The sequence below is a fragment of the Saccostrea cucullata genome, unplaced genomic scaffold, assembly GCF_032062105.1.
Source record: "Saccostrea cucullata isolate Sc308-1 unplaced genomic scaffold, CSIRO_AGI_Scuc_v1 ctg203, whole genome shotgun sequence".
NCBI classification, from domain to species: Eukaryota; Metazoa; Mollusca; class Bivalvia; order Ostreida; family Ostreidae; genus Saccostrea; species Saccostrea cuccullata.
In genome coordinates, this window is record NW_026925998.1 from 32,319 (window position 1) to 49,199 (window position 16,881).

Below are 16,881 nucleotides of genomic sequence, written 5' to 3' on the forward strand. Positions count from 1 at the left end.
CTGCAGGACTGGATAATTGCAGTGCGAAGTATTTCAGCTCTCTCATCCTCGATGATTCTTGTAGTGGTGTAAGAGGAAATGCACTCACGCAAAAAAAAGATTAGCTGCTTTTCACGTTTCATGACGTCAGCTGCGAATGTACTGCCTATGGTCTCAGGAGGATCTGATGTGGTCTAGTCAATAACAAAATGCGGAACTTCTGAAGTGCGGAACATTGTGAGCATGCTGAAGTGATTCTGTCAATGGCTTTGTCCATTTCCAATGCATAAAAGAATCGTTTCATGACTGTTTTCATCTGCATGGTTGGCACTGGGGTGGGAGAGCTGTATACGTATTGATGTAAGTAGCCCATGTACTAACGATCTAGGGATTATGATCAATTCCCTTGATGGTACGAATGGGTCATTGCGCTTTACCACTAGCAACCCATCAGATGAAATAGTGGCAACATTGAAATAACGTTTAATGTCTTTAATGTTTATCGCTTTCCGTGATGGACGGGTACCCTGGCGAAGGTGAGTCCTTCTCAAGTCAGAATACTCTGGTTGTATCGCTAACCATGCAGATCTTGTCCTGAATGGTAACTTTGAAAAACCATCTAGAATATCCGAAACACATGTGTTATGGACAACAGAGCCAAATGAGCAGATATAGCAGGTAGGCTCTATGCACTCGGGGGCGTTGCGGCTAGAGTGATCTGAGGGTAAGATGGCTGCCCCTGCAACATGACGAACGGAAACCTGGTACCTGCTTACTGTTGACAAGAATGTGTACACACGGGTACTGGCGGAAAACTCTCCACGGCAAAGTTTGTCATACGCCATGACACAAGGTTTACTGTCTATAAGGATACAACAGGCCCTAACGACTGAACTATATAAGGAATGTAGTGTTTGACAGCGGTACCAATTGACAATGCCTCTATCTGACATAAAAGCCATAATACTTGGCACTTGCGCAATTTTGCACTGAAGAATCCTGCGAGAAGAAGTTTGTTGTCACCTCGTGAAACGTACAGAGTGGCACCAATCCCAGGCTTGCACAGAGCACCATCATTTACTATCCAAAGAGTGTCCTGTGGGTAGGGTATGTGAATGGATTTAGTGTCCTTTAACTTGCTGGGTAAGATGAAAGGGTCCTTGTTCCCAAATCCAGCCCAAAATTGTTGTTGTACATGGCGCTATATTTTTTTGAGGCTGAAAATTTGAGATTGCATCTGTTCAAAGCAGCAAGAATCCTAGAAAAGTTACTGACGAACTGACTTGGCGTGTCGGCACCACAATAAAGATCATCAGATAGCTTGACGACTATGCCCTCTTCAATCAGGTCCCCTAAAACACGGCATGTAAGCTCCTCCAAGGACGTCTCAGATCCTTGCATTCCCTTGAATACACCCATAGTTTCTAGCTCACTGAATTGGGTTTGAAGTAACTCAAGTTGATAACGAGAGTATTGAGGCAGGCGACCCTTCCTCTGTGGGGAAATGACAGGTCCAATGATAACCTCGGCCTTAAAGGGTCCAACATATCCATTATACCCCTCCGAAATTGGACTAAAAACCCCTTCATTTTCGGCAAGAGTGTCATAAAAAGCTTGAACGATCTCTGAGGGGAGAATGCCATCTGGGTCGATTAGTGCAACTGGTGAAGAATATGGTGTGGAATGTCTGGAGTCACTCTTCAAACTGGTGTGCGTATCGCTCTGCACGGAAGGCACTGGGTCCTTGGAGGGAACATAAACCTGTCGAATATCACATAGGTGTTCATGCTTACGAATTGTTACTGGGTCACTGTTAGTGTTCTCAATGCGAATCTTATTCCCAACACTGTGTAAAATGGAGGGAGTGATAAGAGGTTCAGGTAGGTGAGGCTGAATGGCGAGCAAACCATCATGGTGGAGTACTGACTCTGGAATGTCTAACTCTAGGTAGTCCCCTGGCCACGCAGATGTGGAGGCTACTGTACGAAGAACATGTGATTTGGTTTTGTTTTGGATGGTTTTACCAGCTGCTGTTACCGATCCGTAAGTGTATACAGTGCTGTTTCCTATTAAAACCTGACGTTTAGAAGGTCGAACGGCAATGTCATTAGCTTCCATAAGGGGAATAATCCGCAAGAACGTCAACGTCAAGATTCTCGATCACCAGTCCTTCAAAGTAAAATAAGTGGGTATTTCTGGAGAAGTGCAATTTTGTTTCACCCTCTTCACCTTCAAAGGTGAAGAGCTATCTGCATGATGAGCTGACTGGTTTGTGGGACTGACCTTTCCATTCAATTTAGTCACAGTTGATGCTCTTATCATGTTCCCTGTAGCTCCGGAATCAATCCCGGAGCTACAGACGTGCATGAGAATGTTGAAAGAAGACATCTAAATATGGTAACTGTCGAATTGACACACGATTTCTAACTAAACTAACTGTAGGCTCAGCGTAGGGTGCCTCATCAGGGTTGTCAACGTCAGACTCTGTGTGCTGATCTGTGTCAAGGATACTTAGGATCTGTCTTGCTTTGGCCATGTATTTGAGGTCACTGTCAGGTAGAAAATGGCACTCGCTGAGGAAATGTTTACGTGTGGGTTTTGCTTGCTAACATAAAGGTCAGGAGCGGTTTCGAGTCTTATTGGGTGGTTTTTGATTATAAGAAGTACTGATATCCTTATGAGGTTGAGTAAATGTGCGGACTGATCTGGCATCTTCATTGTTGAGAATCTCCTCGAGTAGTGATGTGGGAGCCTGAAATATTTTAGGTTTTATAGATGCTAACGTACGCACTCTAAGCTCTGTGCCATAACGCTGCTTCACAAGTTGTGACAATGAGGTGTTTATCAAACGTAGCTAGGTCAGAACAATAAGGTTTTCAACTGTTGGTGACAGTTCCTCGTCCTCTTCAATATTTGCGCCATGGTGTGTAATACCGCCTTCTTTCTTTAACAGGTTGTCATCAGTGAAAGCTAACGTACAGTCTCTGATACAGATCCTCTGGACGTTCATCAGGCGCAGGGTAATGTCATAGATCTAAGAAATCGGCGCCGGATGACTGGAAGCCGAAGTGCAACCTGATTGACTGCCATATTTGTTCTAAGGAAGTTGAGTTTTTCACTATTACGTTACGTGAAATCACAGGACAGTAGTTTGAAATTTGGCCAAGATTAAGATCTAGCGTGGTTGACATTTGCTGTGCTTTAAGCCGCTTGTTCTCCGGAACCGGGTCATCGTCGATCGTCTGTAAAGTCACGATTCGGGTTAGCCTTCGACTTCTTGGCCCATTTTGTGTCATGAGATAAAAATGCAGAAAAATTTGGATGAAGGGATAACGAATAGATTGAATGTTGTTCACAGTTTTCGAATGTACTCACAGTTTCAGTTTTAGAAAGACACCATTGTTTGGGTGCTCTGTGTATGCAGGTCATCCTTGTCAAGGTAAACACGTTGTCGGGTGCGTGTAAAACTACTTACACGAGAGTCCTCGTCGATTACTTCCGGAGATGTAGAGTCGAAATCGCTGCCACCACGCCACGGTAGGAGAGAATCCACCACTAACGCGTGTAAACTGTTATAAACTTTATTCACACTGCTACAGACACAAAGCTTGACAATATGGCGCCATGCATTCAATACACTTGTATGACGAGCCCGATCCCTAAAGTCATACAACATCTATTTTGGCGCTGAATAATTTTTTTTAGATATGACTGCACTTTGTTGCATTTAGATAATTTTGGCTAAAGGTGGTCTTCATACTGAAAATGTTGAAAACATGTATCTAATTATGCACCCGGATCGATAGATCCCGGGCGTATATTGTTTTTATCCTGTCTGTCTGTTTGTCTGCAAACTTTAATCTTCGCTATAACTTTTGAACCATGAAAGATAGAAACTTTATATTTGGTATACATACTCCACTAATTAAGCTCTTTCAAATGACACCAAGGTCAATGGCCCTCTGACCTTGACCTATATGCTAAAAATAGCTTTTTATCTGCAAACTTTAACCTTCGCCATAACTTTTGAACCATGAAAGATAGAGGCTTCATATTTGGTTTGCATACTCCACCTATTAAACCCTTTCAAATGACATCAAGGTCAATGACTTTGTGACCTTTACTGTGACCTATATCCTAAAAATAGTTTTTTCGTACCTTTGCCATTTCTTTCGAACCCTAGAAGATAGAGACTGTCTATTTAGTATGCATACTCCACTAATTAATTTCTTTCAAATGACACCAAGGTCAATGACCTTGTGACCTTTACTGTGACCTTTATGCTAAAAATAGTTTTTTCGAAACTTTGCCATAACTTTTGAACCACAAGAGATAGAGACTTTTACTTGGTATCCTTTCTTTACTAATCAATTTCTTTCAAATGATACCAAGGTCAATGACCTTGATTGTGACATATATGCTAAAAATAGCTTTTTAAAAAGACTTTTTTGCCGCCGGGTGCATAGTGTTTCACAAACACATCTTGTATTTCTTCTCAAAATATTTCAAGATTTCAACAATCTGTCTTAAATTTGTCCATCCGATTTCAATGATTTCGTGGCGTAGTGGTATGATTGCTAGATTGTAGACATAAAGATCTTAGTAAGTTCGATTCTCACAGTGTGTGTTTTTTATCTATGCTCTTTATTTTTTTCTCTCTGTGCATTTTTCCTATTTTTTCTTTATTATTTTATAATACATGTATAAATAATGTAAGAGATATATAATACAACATTACACCGTGTATCACGGGAAAAAACAGTCCTAATTAAAGTATTTTAATGACCCAAAATCATACGCTGCTAATATGCAATCAATCAACCAGATTTCTCTCATCAATTTTTTTTTCATTATGCCATTTAATGGATTTTTCCCATGTTACAAATATTGTTAAAGAATATTCCTGGTTCTTTCTCTTGTTAGTGATTGTAATCCTGCAGACGGCCTGACTGAGAGCTATTGTTATGGGGCCTGTGGAGTCCCGCTCAGTGAGGAAACCATAGGAGAAGTGCTATTACACGAGGATATAGACCCCGATAAAGTGTTGTTTGCTGCGCCGGAATTCAACCAAGAACTGACAATAAAGAAGCTTCGCAAAGATGTAGGTAACAATGTGTTCATTTTTTCGGCACCTGTATATATCATATAGATAGTTTTCAGTAAACCCAAATTAAGAATAGTTATTTCCCTTTGGCCGCCATATTGGAGGTCAACATGCACATATTCCATCATTATTCAACAAACTTTAACTCTTTAACTTTTTATACTGGCAATTATAGGGTAGGAAGCACTGTTCTTCTCAAAATTATGCATTTTTAGAGCCTATTTTATTTCATAATTTTTATTCCATAAAGATTTTTTCCCCCAAATATTTCTGAAGTCTCTTTCACTCATGGTTCAAAAGTTATGATGAAGGTTAAAGTTTGCAGATAAACAGACAGAACAAAAAAACAATATACGCCTCGGATCTTTCGATCCCGGCTCATAAAAACAGAAACACAAAAAAGGAAATTTGAAGAATTGTTACCCCCGCTTTCGGTGTCCTAGTGGGTTGCAATTGGATGCCATTATTTATGGCATAATATGTAAAATATTAAGGTCCTTATACTTTTATATGTCAAATATGAAGGTTCTTATACTTTTGTTTATCAAAAGTTATCACCAAAATTATTTTTTAAAATTTATCATACATCAAGATCAAGCCTTAAAGGGGTAGCAGTTAGCACGCTTGGAAACATCTTGTTACATGTAATGCATATGTACAGTGTGAAAGCCCTTCTCAAGGTAAAAAGATAACTTTTTTTTAAGTATGTCAAGTTAACTTTATATGGTAAAGGTTACAGAGTCAAATTCACATGTGTATATTTAGAAAGGTCTTGCCACATGTAATACGTGTACATGTATAGAAATGAAAGTCCTATCCTTTTCTATGGCACGCCAAATTCACAAAAATGAGATAATCATAGTTTTACAATCGATTAACTAGGTTTATCGGTTGTAAGCTATAGTTTACCGAATGTAAACTATAGTTAACGACGTTAATCTATATTTTACACATGTAAACCATAGTTAACACGATAATCTATGTTTCACAACCGTAAACTATACTTAACACCGAAAACAATCATTTGCGATTGCAAAACATAGATTATCTGATAAATACAGTTTCACGATTTCTAAACTATAGTTTACAAACCGTTAACTATAGTTAACGATCTGATAAATATAGTTTCACGATTTGTGAAACTATGATTAACAACTCTTAACTATAATTTACGATTGTAAACTGTAGTTTACAAACGTGAATCTATGTTTATCAACAAAATCTATTGTTAAGGCTTTATTCAGACAGATAAACTTAGATTAGCATTCGTAAACTATAGTTAACGCCCATTAAATATAGTTTACAGATGAAAACTATACTTAACGAATTGTTAACTATACTTAACGGTTTGTAAACTATAGGTTACAGTCGATAAACCTAGTTTATCAATTGTGAAACTAGGTTTAACTCATATTTGTGAATTTGGCGTGCCATACTTTTCTCTTGCAATAGTTATGGTCGCTCGCGTGGCGCAGTGGTTAGAGCGTCCTTACGTCGCGGGTTCAAATCCCACTGTGGGACGTGAAGACCGGTCCTTTGGATGAGACGGTATAAATCGAGGTACCGGTCGCAATAGGTGCTGGCACGAAAAAGATCCCTGACTGCTAAATGGCCCTAAATATCGAGTATAGGACAAAATTAGTAGCTCTCCACCGGCAAGTGGTGGCATCTCCATATGTGTGAAATTTTCTTGAGAGGGACGCTAAACAATATACAATCAATCAATAGTATTGACCGATTTTAAGTAATTTTATAAAATTTTTGTGACGTAGCTTTAACTTCAATGTCACAGGGTCGAAAATCATTGTCTATTAGAAAAAGTCTTGCACAGGTTATATATATAAGTAACAGTGAAGCCCTATTTCTTCCCATTCAAAAGCTATGATCAAAGTTATGAGTTTTTGTGACAGCAGGACAGAAGAATAAGAAACAGTTTTCCCTGTCTTTTGTGAAAGCGGGAGACAGTAACACATTCTTATTACGTGATTCTCCTTGTATACTGTGACATGCATTATATTTTGATATGATGCGTTCAAAGACAAAGTAAATCAGATTTTGTGTTTAATGACTTAAACGTTCGTTAAGTGTGGATTTCAGGAAGACTTACAGATCTTTAAGAGTCATGTGCTCCATGACAACCCTCGTACTTTATTTCAGTTTAGTAAGCACAATGTGGACATAGTCATTTCTACAGTTCATAAGATTGTCTATTCCGTTTCCACATACCCGTAAATGTCTGTTTTAGAATATTTTTGACAAGTACGTGATCATTTTCTTGAACAAAAATCAGGGATAAAAATGATTAAAAATTGAGTAAATAAAGATTAATTTCATGAAAAGTGATATTTAATCAATTGAAAATAAAGTGAAACAGTATTATTTCATCTTATTTACAGTCCATATTGTTTTCCAAATGGCTTATGAAGAATGGAATTCAGAAAGGTGACATTGTCATGGTGAATGGAGTGGCGGATCTAAAATATTTCCCCCTCCTTTTGGGAACAGTCTCGATAGGATGCATTTATCATACAGTTAGTATAAACCTTTAGCAAACCCTTTTCTGCAAGAAATGACGTGAATATTGAGTCTTTTTAATTACATTTCGCATTTGATGTTATTTATACCATTGCAGGTTTACGATTTCCGTTATAAAAGTCAGCAGCAGCAGGTAACATATTTTAACCATTTACATCGATTTTGAGAGGTATTCAGATAAGGTATAAACACATTTTTACTATGTTATCAAGATAATTAATTTAAATTGTGCTCATTATCAAATATTTGGATTAACATATAAAAGCTTAGTGCAAATCAGGGGATATTTACTTTTTTGTTGAACTTCGGTATCTCGATTACCGATAGGTCGAAGTGAATTTTAAGTCCCAACCACTTATTCTTTACGTATTTTTCCCTCGATATCTCGATAATTCTCTCGAAAGTTTTTCCTCGGTCCCATCGAATTCGAGGTAACGAAGTTTGACTGTATACTTGAAATTTTTGATTACAACAACTTCAATGAAACTCAGAGTCCAATTACAAAATAATTTTCGGGAGATGAGCTAACAAGGATCCCAAAAAACCAATTACAAAATAATTTTGTCATGATTGTAAAAATGGTAGACAATTCAGTTTGAAAGAACAGGTATGGTTTTAGCTTTATTGCGCCCTAAAAAAAACATCAAAGGTGGGTTAAATAAATGACTCTGATAAATCAGGTGCCATGTAGACGTCATTAATGTGAAGCATTTCTCTATTTTCAATAGAAAAATCAAAATGGCACATTTCAAGGGTGATTTTCCGAAAACAGTGTCCACAGCCATCGCCCACGTTAATTTTTTGATATTTTGTGCAAAATTCAATAACAAATCACATATCTCCTTGTCATGATTGTAAAAATGTAAAAATCCGTAGACAATTCAGTTTGAAAATTATTACCTTGATTTTTATGTTAAATTTCAGTCAGCATTGACTTAACGATAGGTTGTATTTTGCTGACAATGTTATTGCATCTACCATAAAACTACAAAATGAGGACTTCAGACGCAACTGTTGAATTCTTGTTTCATCAACTTGTTTCTCAATACCTAGCCTTGTTTTAGAAATTGATGCGTAAGCGGAACACTTTATTCCGTATCGAATCAACTGAGAGATGTTAAACCATATGCAGATGCTAGCTGCTTATAATAATTATATTTAAGTAAGAAAAGTTTACGATTGAAAACTTAAAAGCATTATGTTTTCTTTTTTAAATCTTCTAGGTTACCATAAGCGTTTTTTTGTGTCATATTCTAATATGAAACAGATGTGTCAGACTCTTGTGTATCTTTTTATTTAAAGCTCACTCGGATATCACTAGTCAACATATGAATAGAAGTAACTATTTTTAATTGATAATTCGTCGTCGGAGTGTCGAGTTAAAAGCAAGTGCTTTCTTCTTTTCATGTATAAGTTTTTAAATAAATCCTGCTTCATATGAGTAAAAAATAAATCTGCTCATAGAGGGGCGTAATCAGCGCCGTTGGAAATTCTAACAGATTGTTGGAAGACCTTCAGAAATTACGTTGATATTGCCAGTCAGAAACTCAAGCATCTTTTTAATATCATTTTTCAGAATACGTTTGTGTACAGTCAGAATGTTTTTAAATTTTAAAACTAATTTACAAAAAGCAATTGAGTATATGAACGAGTTCAGTTTTTATTAACTCAGGTGACATCCGTTTTCGCCCGTCGTCGTGCGTTAACATTTGAACATTTTCAGCTTCTTCTCTGAAACCGCTGAACCAATTTCAACCAAATTTGGCATATAACATCTATGGGTGAAGGGAAACAACAATTGTGAATTTCATGGTCCCTGTCCCCCTGGGGGCGTGGGGCCAAAACCACTTAAAGTTATTGCAATCTTTAAAAATCTTCTTTACTCCTGGACATCAAGCAGTCAAACTGTTGGTATAATTGTAATAAGCATTGAGTCCTCCACCAAAATTGTAAAATTCATGGCCCCAGGGTCAGGAGTTCTGGTGCTAGGGCGGGGCTAAATAGATTATTAAGTGAAAATGCATAAATTCTTTGAAATTCTTCTTCTCTGCTCATGGGGATTAGATAAACTAACCAAGTGCATAGTTATGTTGATTAAGGCTGCCTCTTTCAAAATTGTGAATTTCATGGCCCCAGGGTTAGGGGTTCTAGTGCTAGGTCGGGGCTATAAAGATTATATAGTGAAAGTGAATTATTCTGCACCTGGGTATAAAACCAATGAACTATGTACGTAGTTATGAGGAGGCGGGATCCCTCTTTGAGATTTTTGAATTTCCGGGCCCTTGGGTCAGAGGTCATGGAGGGGGGGGGGGTACATTGTCTGAAAAAAAATTAATGCTTTGAAATCTGCACTTTGGTGTTATTCGATTTATGATGAAGTAAAATTCATGATAAAAGTTCCAAAATTTTGAAATATGTGGCCCCGGGGTCAGTGGTTCCTGTGGGATGGGGTGCACAACTGGTTACAAAGTGGAAATGCATTTTCTCTTTGTTACTCTGAGCTACTTCTTGGTATTAAGTAACCAAAGTAAGCATCCTAAGTGTATAATTATGATAGGCAATGGTGCCTCTTTCAAAATTGTGAATTTCATGGCCTCTGATTTAAAACGCGAATCAAATTCAATTGTTGGAAAGTTGTTACGGGATACCCAGGTGACCTATAAGGCCCGTGGAACTCTTGTTGAAGAAAGCAGCAGTCAATGATATCAAAATATTTTGTGTGGTAAAGTTTTATATATTGTTTAATTTCGTACGTTTATGGTGTTATAGATTTTAGAAAAATTCTGTGGTTTCAAATACTTTTATTAAAAATTTTAATGAAATATGAAGATACGGACAGTTATCAAAAGAACTTCAAAGCACATTAAAACAATACATATTGGGAGTAGGCAAACATGGTACTCTAATACATAAAAAAATAGATCAGGTGCCAAAGGAGAGGAAGTAGCCTCTGTCAACCGGATAAACTGACCATCTGTTTCAGCAGCTTGTTATGACCGGGCACGCGTAAACATCCATAGACAATTCAGTGTATAAATAATGGTAAAACTGTAATTAGTAAAAAAAAATAAATTATACATTAATTATCTTTGGATTGTTTTTGTATATATGTATCAATATTTCTTTGTGAAGGTTAACCCAACAGTGATTATAATGGGATCCCAATCAGCAGAAGAAGACATATTAATTGCGGAGCACCTTAAAAGTAGCGAAAACACAGACAGGTACATATACATGTATGTAGAAGCGGGGGGGGGGGGGGGGGGGCAAAAAGAAAAAACGGAATTAATGAACAACAGATCCAAACAGTGTACGGTCGCATATACCTGCAAAAGTTATTTCATAAGACTTATAATAGCACAATTTTAAGATACTTTTTTAAAATTAAAAGATTTTTTATCATGCTTAGATCATCCAACCTGAAACAAGTCAGATTTTTGAAAGAGTCTGATATCAAATAGTGAGTAATTTTTAAAAGCTATATTTAACTTTAAGTGAAGATCTAATTTTTTTTTTAACGTCTTCTCTCAATTAAAAAAATGAATAAATAAGAGATTTAAATTTCTGCAGTGATTTTCAAGGCGAAAGTCCAGTTACTGATGAAGTATATTTAGCAACAATTAAAAGTGTGTTTCCGGGAGACCCTGCGTTCATTATCCTAACAACGGTAAGAATTTTTCTGGTGTCAAAAGCGGGTGATCTTTACATTGACACTTCTAAAAGCAAATATATTTACATTTCTAATGTCTTTGTTCGAGATAAAATTACAAATAGTTTACGTACTTTATTTGCTGGTTCATCGATAGGCGCGGTTTAAAAAAAAATCACGTGCAGGGACTAGAAGCAGGGCTTCTAGCACGTGTATTGGCGGAATCAATCACATGTAAATATAAGGAATAACTCAGATTTTTTGATTTCATGACGATGATCGATCGATTGGCTTGCATGATAATTTTATACATAAACGCCTTCGGCGCAAACCAATCGATTGATCACATCATGAAATCGAAAAATAAGACAGTTATTCCTTAAATAAACCTCGATATATTTTGGTTTATTCATTCAGGGTTCTACAGGTTCCAGTAAAGCAGTTTTGATTAGTCACAAAACAGTGGTGAACTGTGGGATTTTTTGTGTTGATCGCCAGGCAGGCATAAAAGTGTGTGTGTGTGTTTTTTTTTAACTCTTTACACATATAGATGCAGACTGATTTAATCATCAATTAATTTAACATTTTAACATTTAGTTAAATGTTTCAAAGTTCAGATTTAACATAAAATCAACTAAGTTTAGTTAATAGTTTAAGAATTTATATTTTTAGAAGGACATGAAGATTTTCTTTTCATTTAGGTGGTATCCAATGAAGCCAACATTGCTATGCCTAACCCTGTGACGGATGATATTCAGCCTGTGCTAGTAACATTAAATGCGCTTATAAACTGGAAAACCTCAAAAATTGTGTTAAATCCCTCATGGCTTGAATTTGGATGCGAGGATATAGAGCGATTTGGCAGTTTTCTCCAAGATGAAAAGTTAGTTATATTAAATTACATATTTTTTATTCAGAATGCTAAAAACGCTCCTATCTTATTTCTGTGAATCCATTTACAGCTATGTGTTTTAATCGCATTTAAGAGCTGTTTAAGCTATATACAGCATAGTTTTCCTTATCAGCATGCGTCATATCTATAGCGTTAATGATATGAAGAACTTTTTTTCTCGCATAATCCCCAGTGTAAAATTGACTTGTCCGGTGTGAGACAGCAGTGTGAGATTTTTCTGTCTTACACTGTGTATTACTACGCCACGAAAGATAACGTAAACATTCCGTCTTTATATAAAGAAATTGTAACAATGTAAAACAAAATGTTACACATACTTAAAATGTTGTCATTTTATCTATTGATATAAACTTATTTTCATTCAAAATATTGTCGTTTTTTCACTTTTAAAATGGCACTATTTTTAGAACGCGGAATGATTCTTCTTTTACGCTCTCGGATAGAAAAGTTTTTTATTCCCAGTTTTTATCTATCTGATTAATTTACACGGACTGAAATTTATTTTATCAGTTTACACTAAGTGTAAACCATTTTCAGGTACGCTCTCTCCGATGGTGTATTTAGATTTTTAATTAGATGGAAAATAAAAAATATTTTTTTAGCCCCATATATGGCGACGTCATTGACAGGCCGTTATTTTGGATAAGATAATGCGAGAAAAATAATCATTCATTACATACTCGTGTGGGAATTGTGAAATTCCACCTCGGGGCCAAGATTCACAGTCTAGGACTCGGCAAAGCCTCGTCCTAGACAATCTCTCACCAGAGGGCGTTGTTTACGCTCCGCTCCAACACCTCTGTTATCGTCTAAATTACAAGAATCTTGTAAAACGAAAATATAAACGAACAAGAGGTCCACGGGCCTTATAGGTCACCTGAGTATCGTGCAACAACTTTCAAACAATTAAAATTGGTTCGTGTTTTAAACCAGAGGCCACGAAATTCACAATTCACAATTTTGAAAGAGGCACCATTGCTCCTCATAATTATGAACTTAGCATGCTTACTCTATTTACCTAATACCCAAATGTAGATCAGAGTAACAAAGAGTAAATGCACTTCCACTTTATAACCAGTTGTGCACCTCACCCCAAAGGAACCACTGACCCTGGGGCCACATATTTCAAAATTTTGCAAATTTTATCATAAAATGGTTGATTAATACTTAAGAGCAGATTTCAAAGCATTAATTTATTTTCAGAATAAACCAGGGGGCATAAAAAATAATCATTTTGCTAGATGCACCTTTCTTCATCATAAATATATACACTTGGATCATTAGCATAAAACCCAGGAGCAAAGAAAAGATTTTCAAAGATGTAATGTATTTTCACTATGTAATCAATAGAGCACCGCCCTAACACTAGAACCCCTGACCCTGGGGCCATAATATTCACAATTTTGGAAGAGGCACTCTTGCTCAACATAACTATGTGTTTAGTTAGTTCATTTAATACCAAGGGGCAGAGAAGAAGATTTTCAAAGAATAAATGCATTTTCACTATATGATCAATAGAGCCCTGCCCTAACACCAGAACCCCTGACCCTGGGGCCATAAAATTCAAAATTTTGGTAGAGGCAGTCTTGCTCAACATAACTATGTACTTAGTTAGTTTACTTGATACCCAAGAGCAGAGGAGAAGATTTTCAAAGAATAAATGCATTTTCACTGTATGATCAATAGAGCCCCGCCCTAACACCAGAACCCCTGACCCTGGGGCCATAAAATTCAAAATTTTGGTAGAGGCACTCTTGCTCAACATAACTATGTACTTAGTTAGTTTACTTAATACCCAAAAGCAGAAAAGAAGGTTTTCAAAGAAATAATGCATTTTCACTATATACTTATTTAGCCCCACCCTAGCACAAGTACCCCTGACCCCAGGGCCATGAATTTCAAAATTTTGGTAAAGGACTCAATGTTGATTACAATCATGCAAACAGTTTGACTGCTTGATGTCCAGGAGTAAAGAAGAAGATTTTTAAAGATTGCAATAATTTTGGTGGTTTTGGCCCCACCCCTCAGGCCCCAGGGGGGCGGGGACCATGAAATTCACAATTTTTGTTCCCCTTCACCCACAGATGCTGTATACAAAATTTGGTTGAAATTGGTTTAGCAGTTTCAGAGAAGAATTGAAAATGTTCAAATGTTAACACACGACGGCTTGACGGACGCCGACGGACAAACACGGATGGCAATAGGTCACCTGAGTGACTCAGGTCACCTAAAAACGAAATTATAGATTCCCACCAAATTCGTAATTTTTTTTAAAATGAAATTAGAAATATCAATCTGTAGCTCTTCTTTTGTTCTTTCAAAATTTGGGTATATATTAAAATAGTTTCAATATATACGGCACTATTTTGTTTGGAATTTTTACACACGTTTTCATTTTGAAACAAAGGAGACAGAGTTAGAAAAAATTTACTACCAGAGAGCTTAAAATACGTAAAATCTTTGGCAAAAATACAAAACAATCAATGTTTATATAATTTTTGTTCACATTTACTTATGTTTGGCAATCCGAACTACTTTTTTGACTACAACAGAGGTGTAAGCGGAGCGCGCCCTCTGGTGAGAGATTGCGTCCTAGACCGTGAATCTTGTCCCCTAGGTGGAATTTCACTATCCCACACTCGTAGTAATGAATGATTCTATTATTCTTTAACAGAATTACACGTTACGCTGGTTTTCCGTACGAAGTGATCAAGTTAGTGAACTCAGAATACGTTAATCAGTTCGATTTATCCAATCTTAAATCGGGTAAGAATTTAATTATCTATCACACTGCTGCTACTAGCAATTATAACTCAGTATATAAGATATCGAAAATGAATTATGGGCAAGACTCATATTATTTCCGTAGCTCACTTCTCAATGGCACCTATTCCCACCTCTGATGTTTCGGAGGTCCGTGTTTTCTCTGCTCCTATTTTGTATTGTTTAATTGACTTTTGAGCTTGAATACTATTCGTTATCTCCCTATATTTTAAAATGAAGAAAGAGATTCATACCTGTAGATTAAATTTTAATCTGAAAATAATTTTTTTTTAAATAATAGTACACATTTACATTTGTTTCTTTTAATATGGATTTTTCCCATTTTTAGTCATTCTTGTGTCGCAAATAGTATCCAAGGAAATGCGAGAGACAATTTATAAACATTTTCCAAGTTCGTCGGTAAGTTTGTAATGAGCCTGAACTCAGGAAGGACTATTTTTTTTCTAAAAGGATAATTTCTTACACTTTAAGTGATAAATTTAATGTAATCAGTAAGAAGACTTGTATTATTGGAAAGGTTATTTACGGTGCTAGCGAGTGTTTAGTAGGAACGGCTACTTCTCCTGTCCTCTCCTCTCTGGAACAACGCCTGGACTCCATAGGATACCCATTTCCACACACAGAGGTTGCTTATTCATTTAAACACTAATTTTTATTTATTGAATTAATACAAAGGAAATTCTTTGTATTTCAATTTAAGTTACAGTACTGTTAAGTGTGTATAAAACCATGATTGACAGGTAAAAATTACAGACGAAAAGGATGAAATACTCCCAATCAACATGCCTGGTGAAATTTGTATAAAGGGCTTTGGTATATTTTATGGATATTTAAACAACGAGAAGTCAGAGACAGGTCCCTTGGACAAACAGGGATGGTTGCATACGGGGTATCTCTCTCTCTATCTCTCTCTCTCTCAAGATAAGATTTTAGAGTCGGCTTATTCCTTTAATGTTATTAATTTCATGAAGACAAACTGTTATAAAATTTAGTTCACTCTCTTGTTTGATTTATAAAAGAGATGTTGGTAGTATGGATGAAACAGGACACGTGACCTACATTAGTCGGAAATCTGACTGCTTGTTTTTCAAACATGCCGGAATTAAAATTTATCCGAAACAACTGACTGATATCATTTCTGCCCATTCAGATGTCTTAGAATCAGCGGTAAGTTTATTTCTGGAATAAAAATTCATAATTTTAATTTTTAAAAGTGTAGATATTGAGATTATATTTGATAGCCAGAGAAATTTTGAATAATATCAAGGTTGGCTAAGGTAAACAAAAAGAAAAAGCCTGTTAGAAGCGAACATTATATCTTACTAAATATTTAGCCTTATTTTAATGATGACCACAACCATTTTCTAAAAAACTTTCCTATACATTATATGTTATTTTCAATTATTTTTTTTATAATTAGGTTGTTGGTATTCAAAGCGATGAAAAGGGGGATGATATTTTTATATTTTACATGTGAGTATGCTAATTAATATTACATTTAAAAGTGATAATAACTTTAAATGATTTATTTCCATTTAGCCATCATTTTGAATTTTTTTTCCTTATTTAAAAACTGAGAATTTGACAAATGATTTCCTGTTTATTTAAATGAATCAAAGCCTGTTTACGGTTTACTTCCTGTAATTATCTTTCCGAAGTAAAAGTCGAAACCCAAATATGAGCATTAATAGAAACATTTTTAATCGAAGATAGATGAAGTTGATTTTAAGTATTATATTACTATACTTTCATGTAAATAAGATGAATCTGATTGGTTGAGAAACATTTGTTAAAAACACTATTACCCGCTGAATAATGAAGTCACGCCTTCCAGCGTAGCAACAGTCAACATCGCTTGACGACGGGTGATATTCCAAAAAGTAGCGACTGCGCAGAATTTATGCGCGCACTGTTCAC

At 36.1% G+C, this 16,881-nt stretch overlaps 1 protein-coding gene across 1 annotated transcript in view; it reads left to right on the forward strand.

Moving 5' to 3' along the window:
* The window catches only part of LOC134270337 (medium-chain acyl-CoA ligase ACSF2, mitochondrial-like), a 47,788-nt gene that overhangs the window by 22,231 nt on the left and 8,676 nt on the right, over nt 1-16,881 (forward strand). The window contains exons 2-14 of the mRNA XM_062752558.1: nt 7,480-7,614; nt 7,716-7,751; nt 10,751-10,842; nt 11,028-11,078; nt 11,189-11,285; nt 11,685-11,777; nt 11,969-12,150; nt 14,855-14,946; nt 15,293-15,363; nt 15,482-15,589; nt 15,705-15,853; nt 15,984-16,131; nt 16,385-16,437. Coding sequence (XP_062608542.1) covers nt 7,504-7,614; nt 7,716-7,751; nt 10,751-10,842; nt 11,028-11,078; nt 11,189-11,285; nt 11,685-11,777; nt 11,969-12,150; nt 14,855-14,946; nt 15,293-15,363; nt 15,482-15,589; nt 15,705-15,853; nt 15,984-16,131; nt 16,385-16,437 — 1,283 coding nt within the window. The 5' untranslated portion in view covers nt 7,480-7,503. The remainder of the gene's footprint in view (nt 1-7,479; nt 7,615-7,715; nt 7,752-10,750; nt 10,843-11,027; nt 11,079-11,188; nt 11,286-11,684; nt 11,778-11,968; nt 12,151-14,854; nt 14,947-15,292; nt 15,364-15,481; nt 15,590-15,704; nt 15,854-15,983; nt 16,132-16,384; nt 16,438-16,881) is intronic.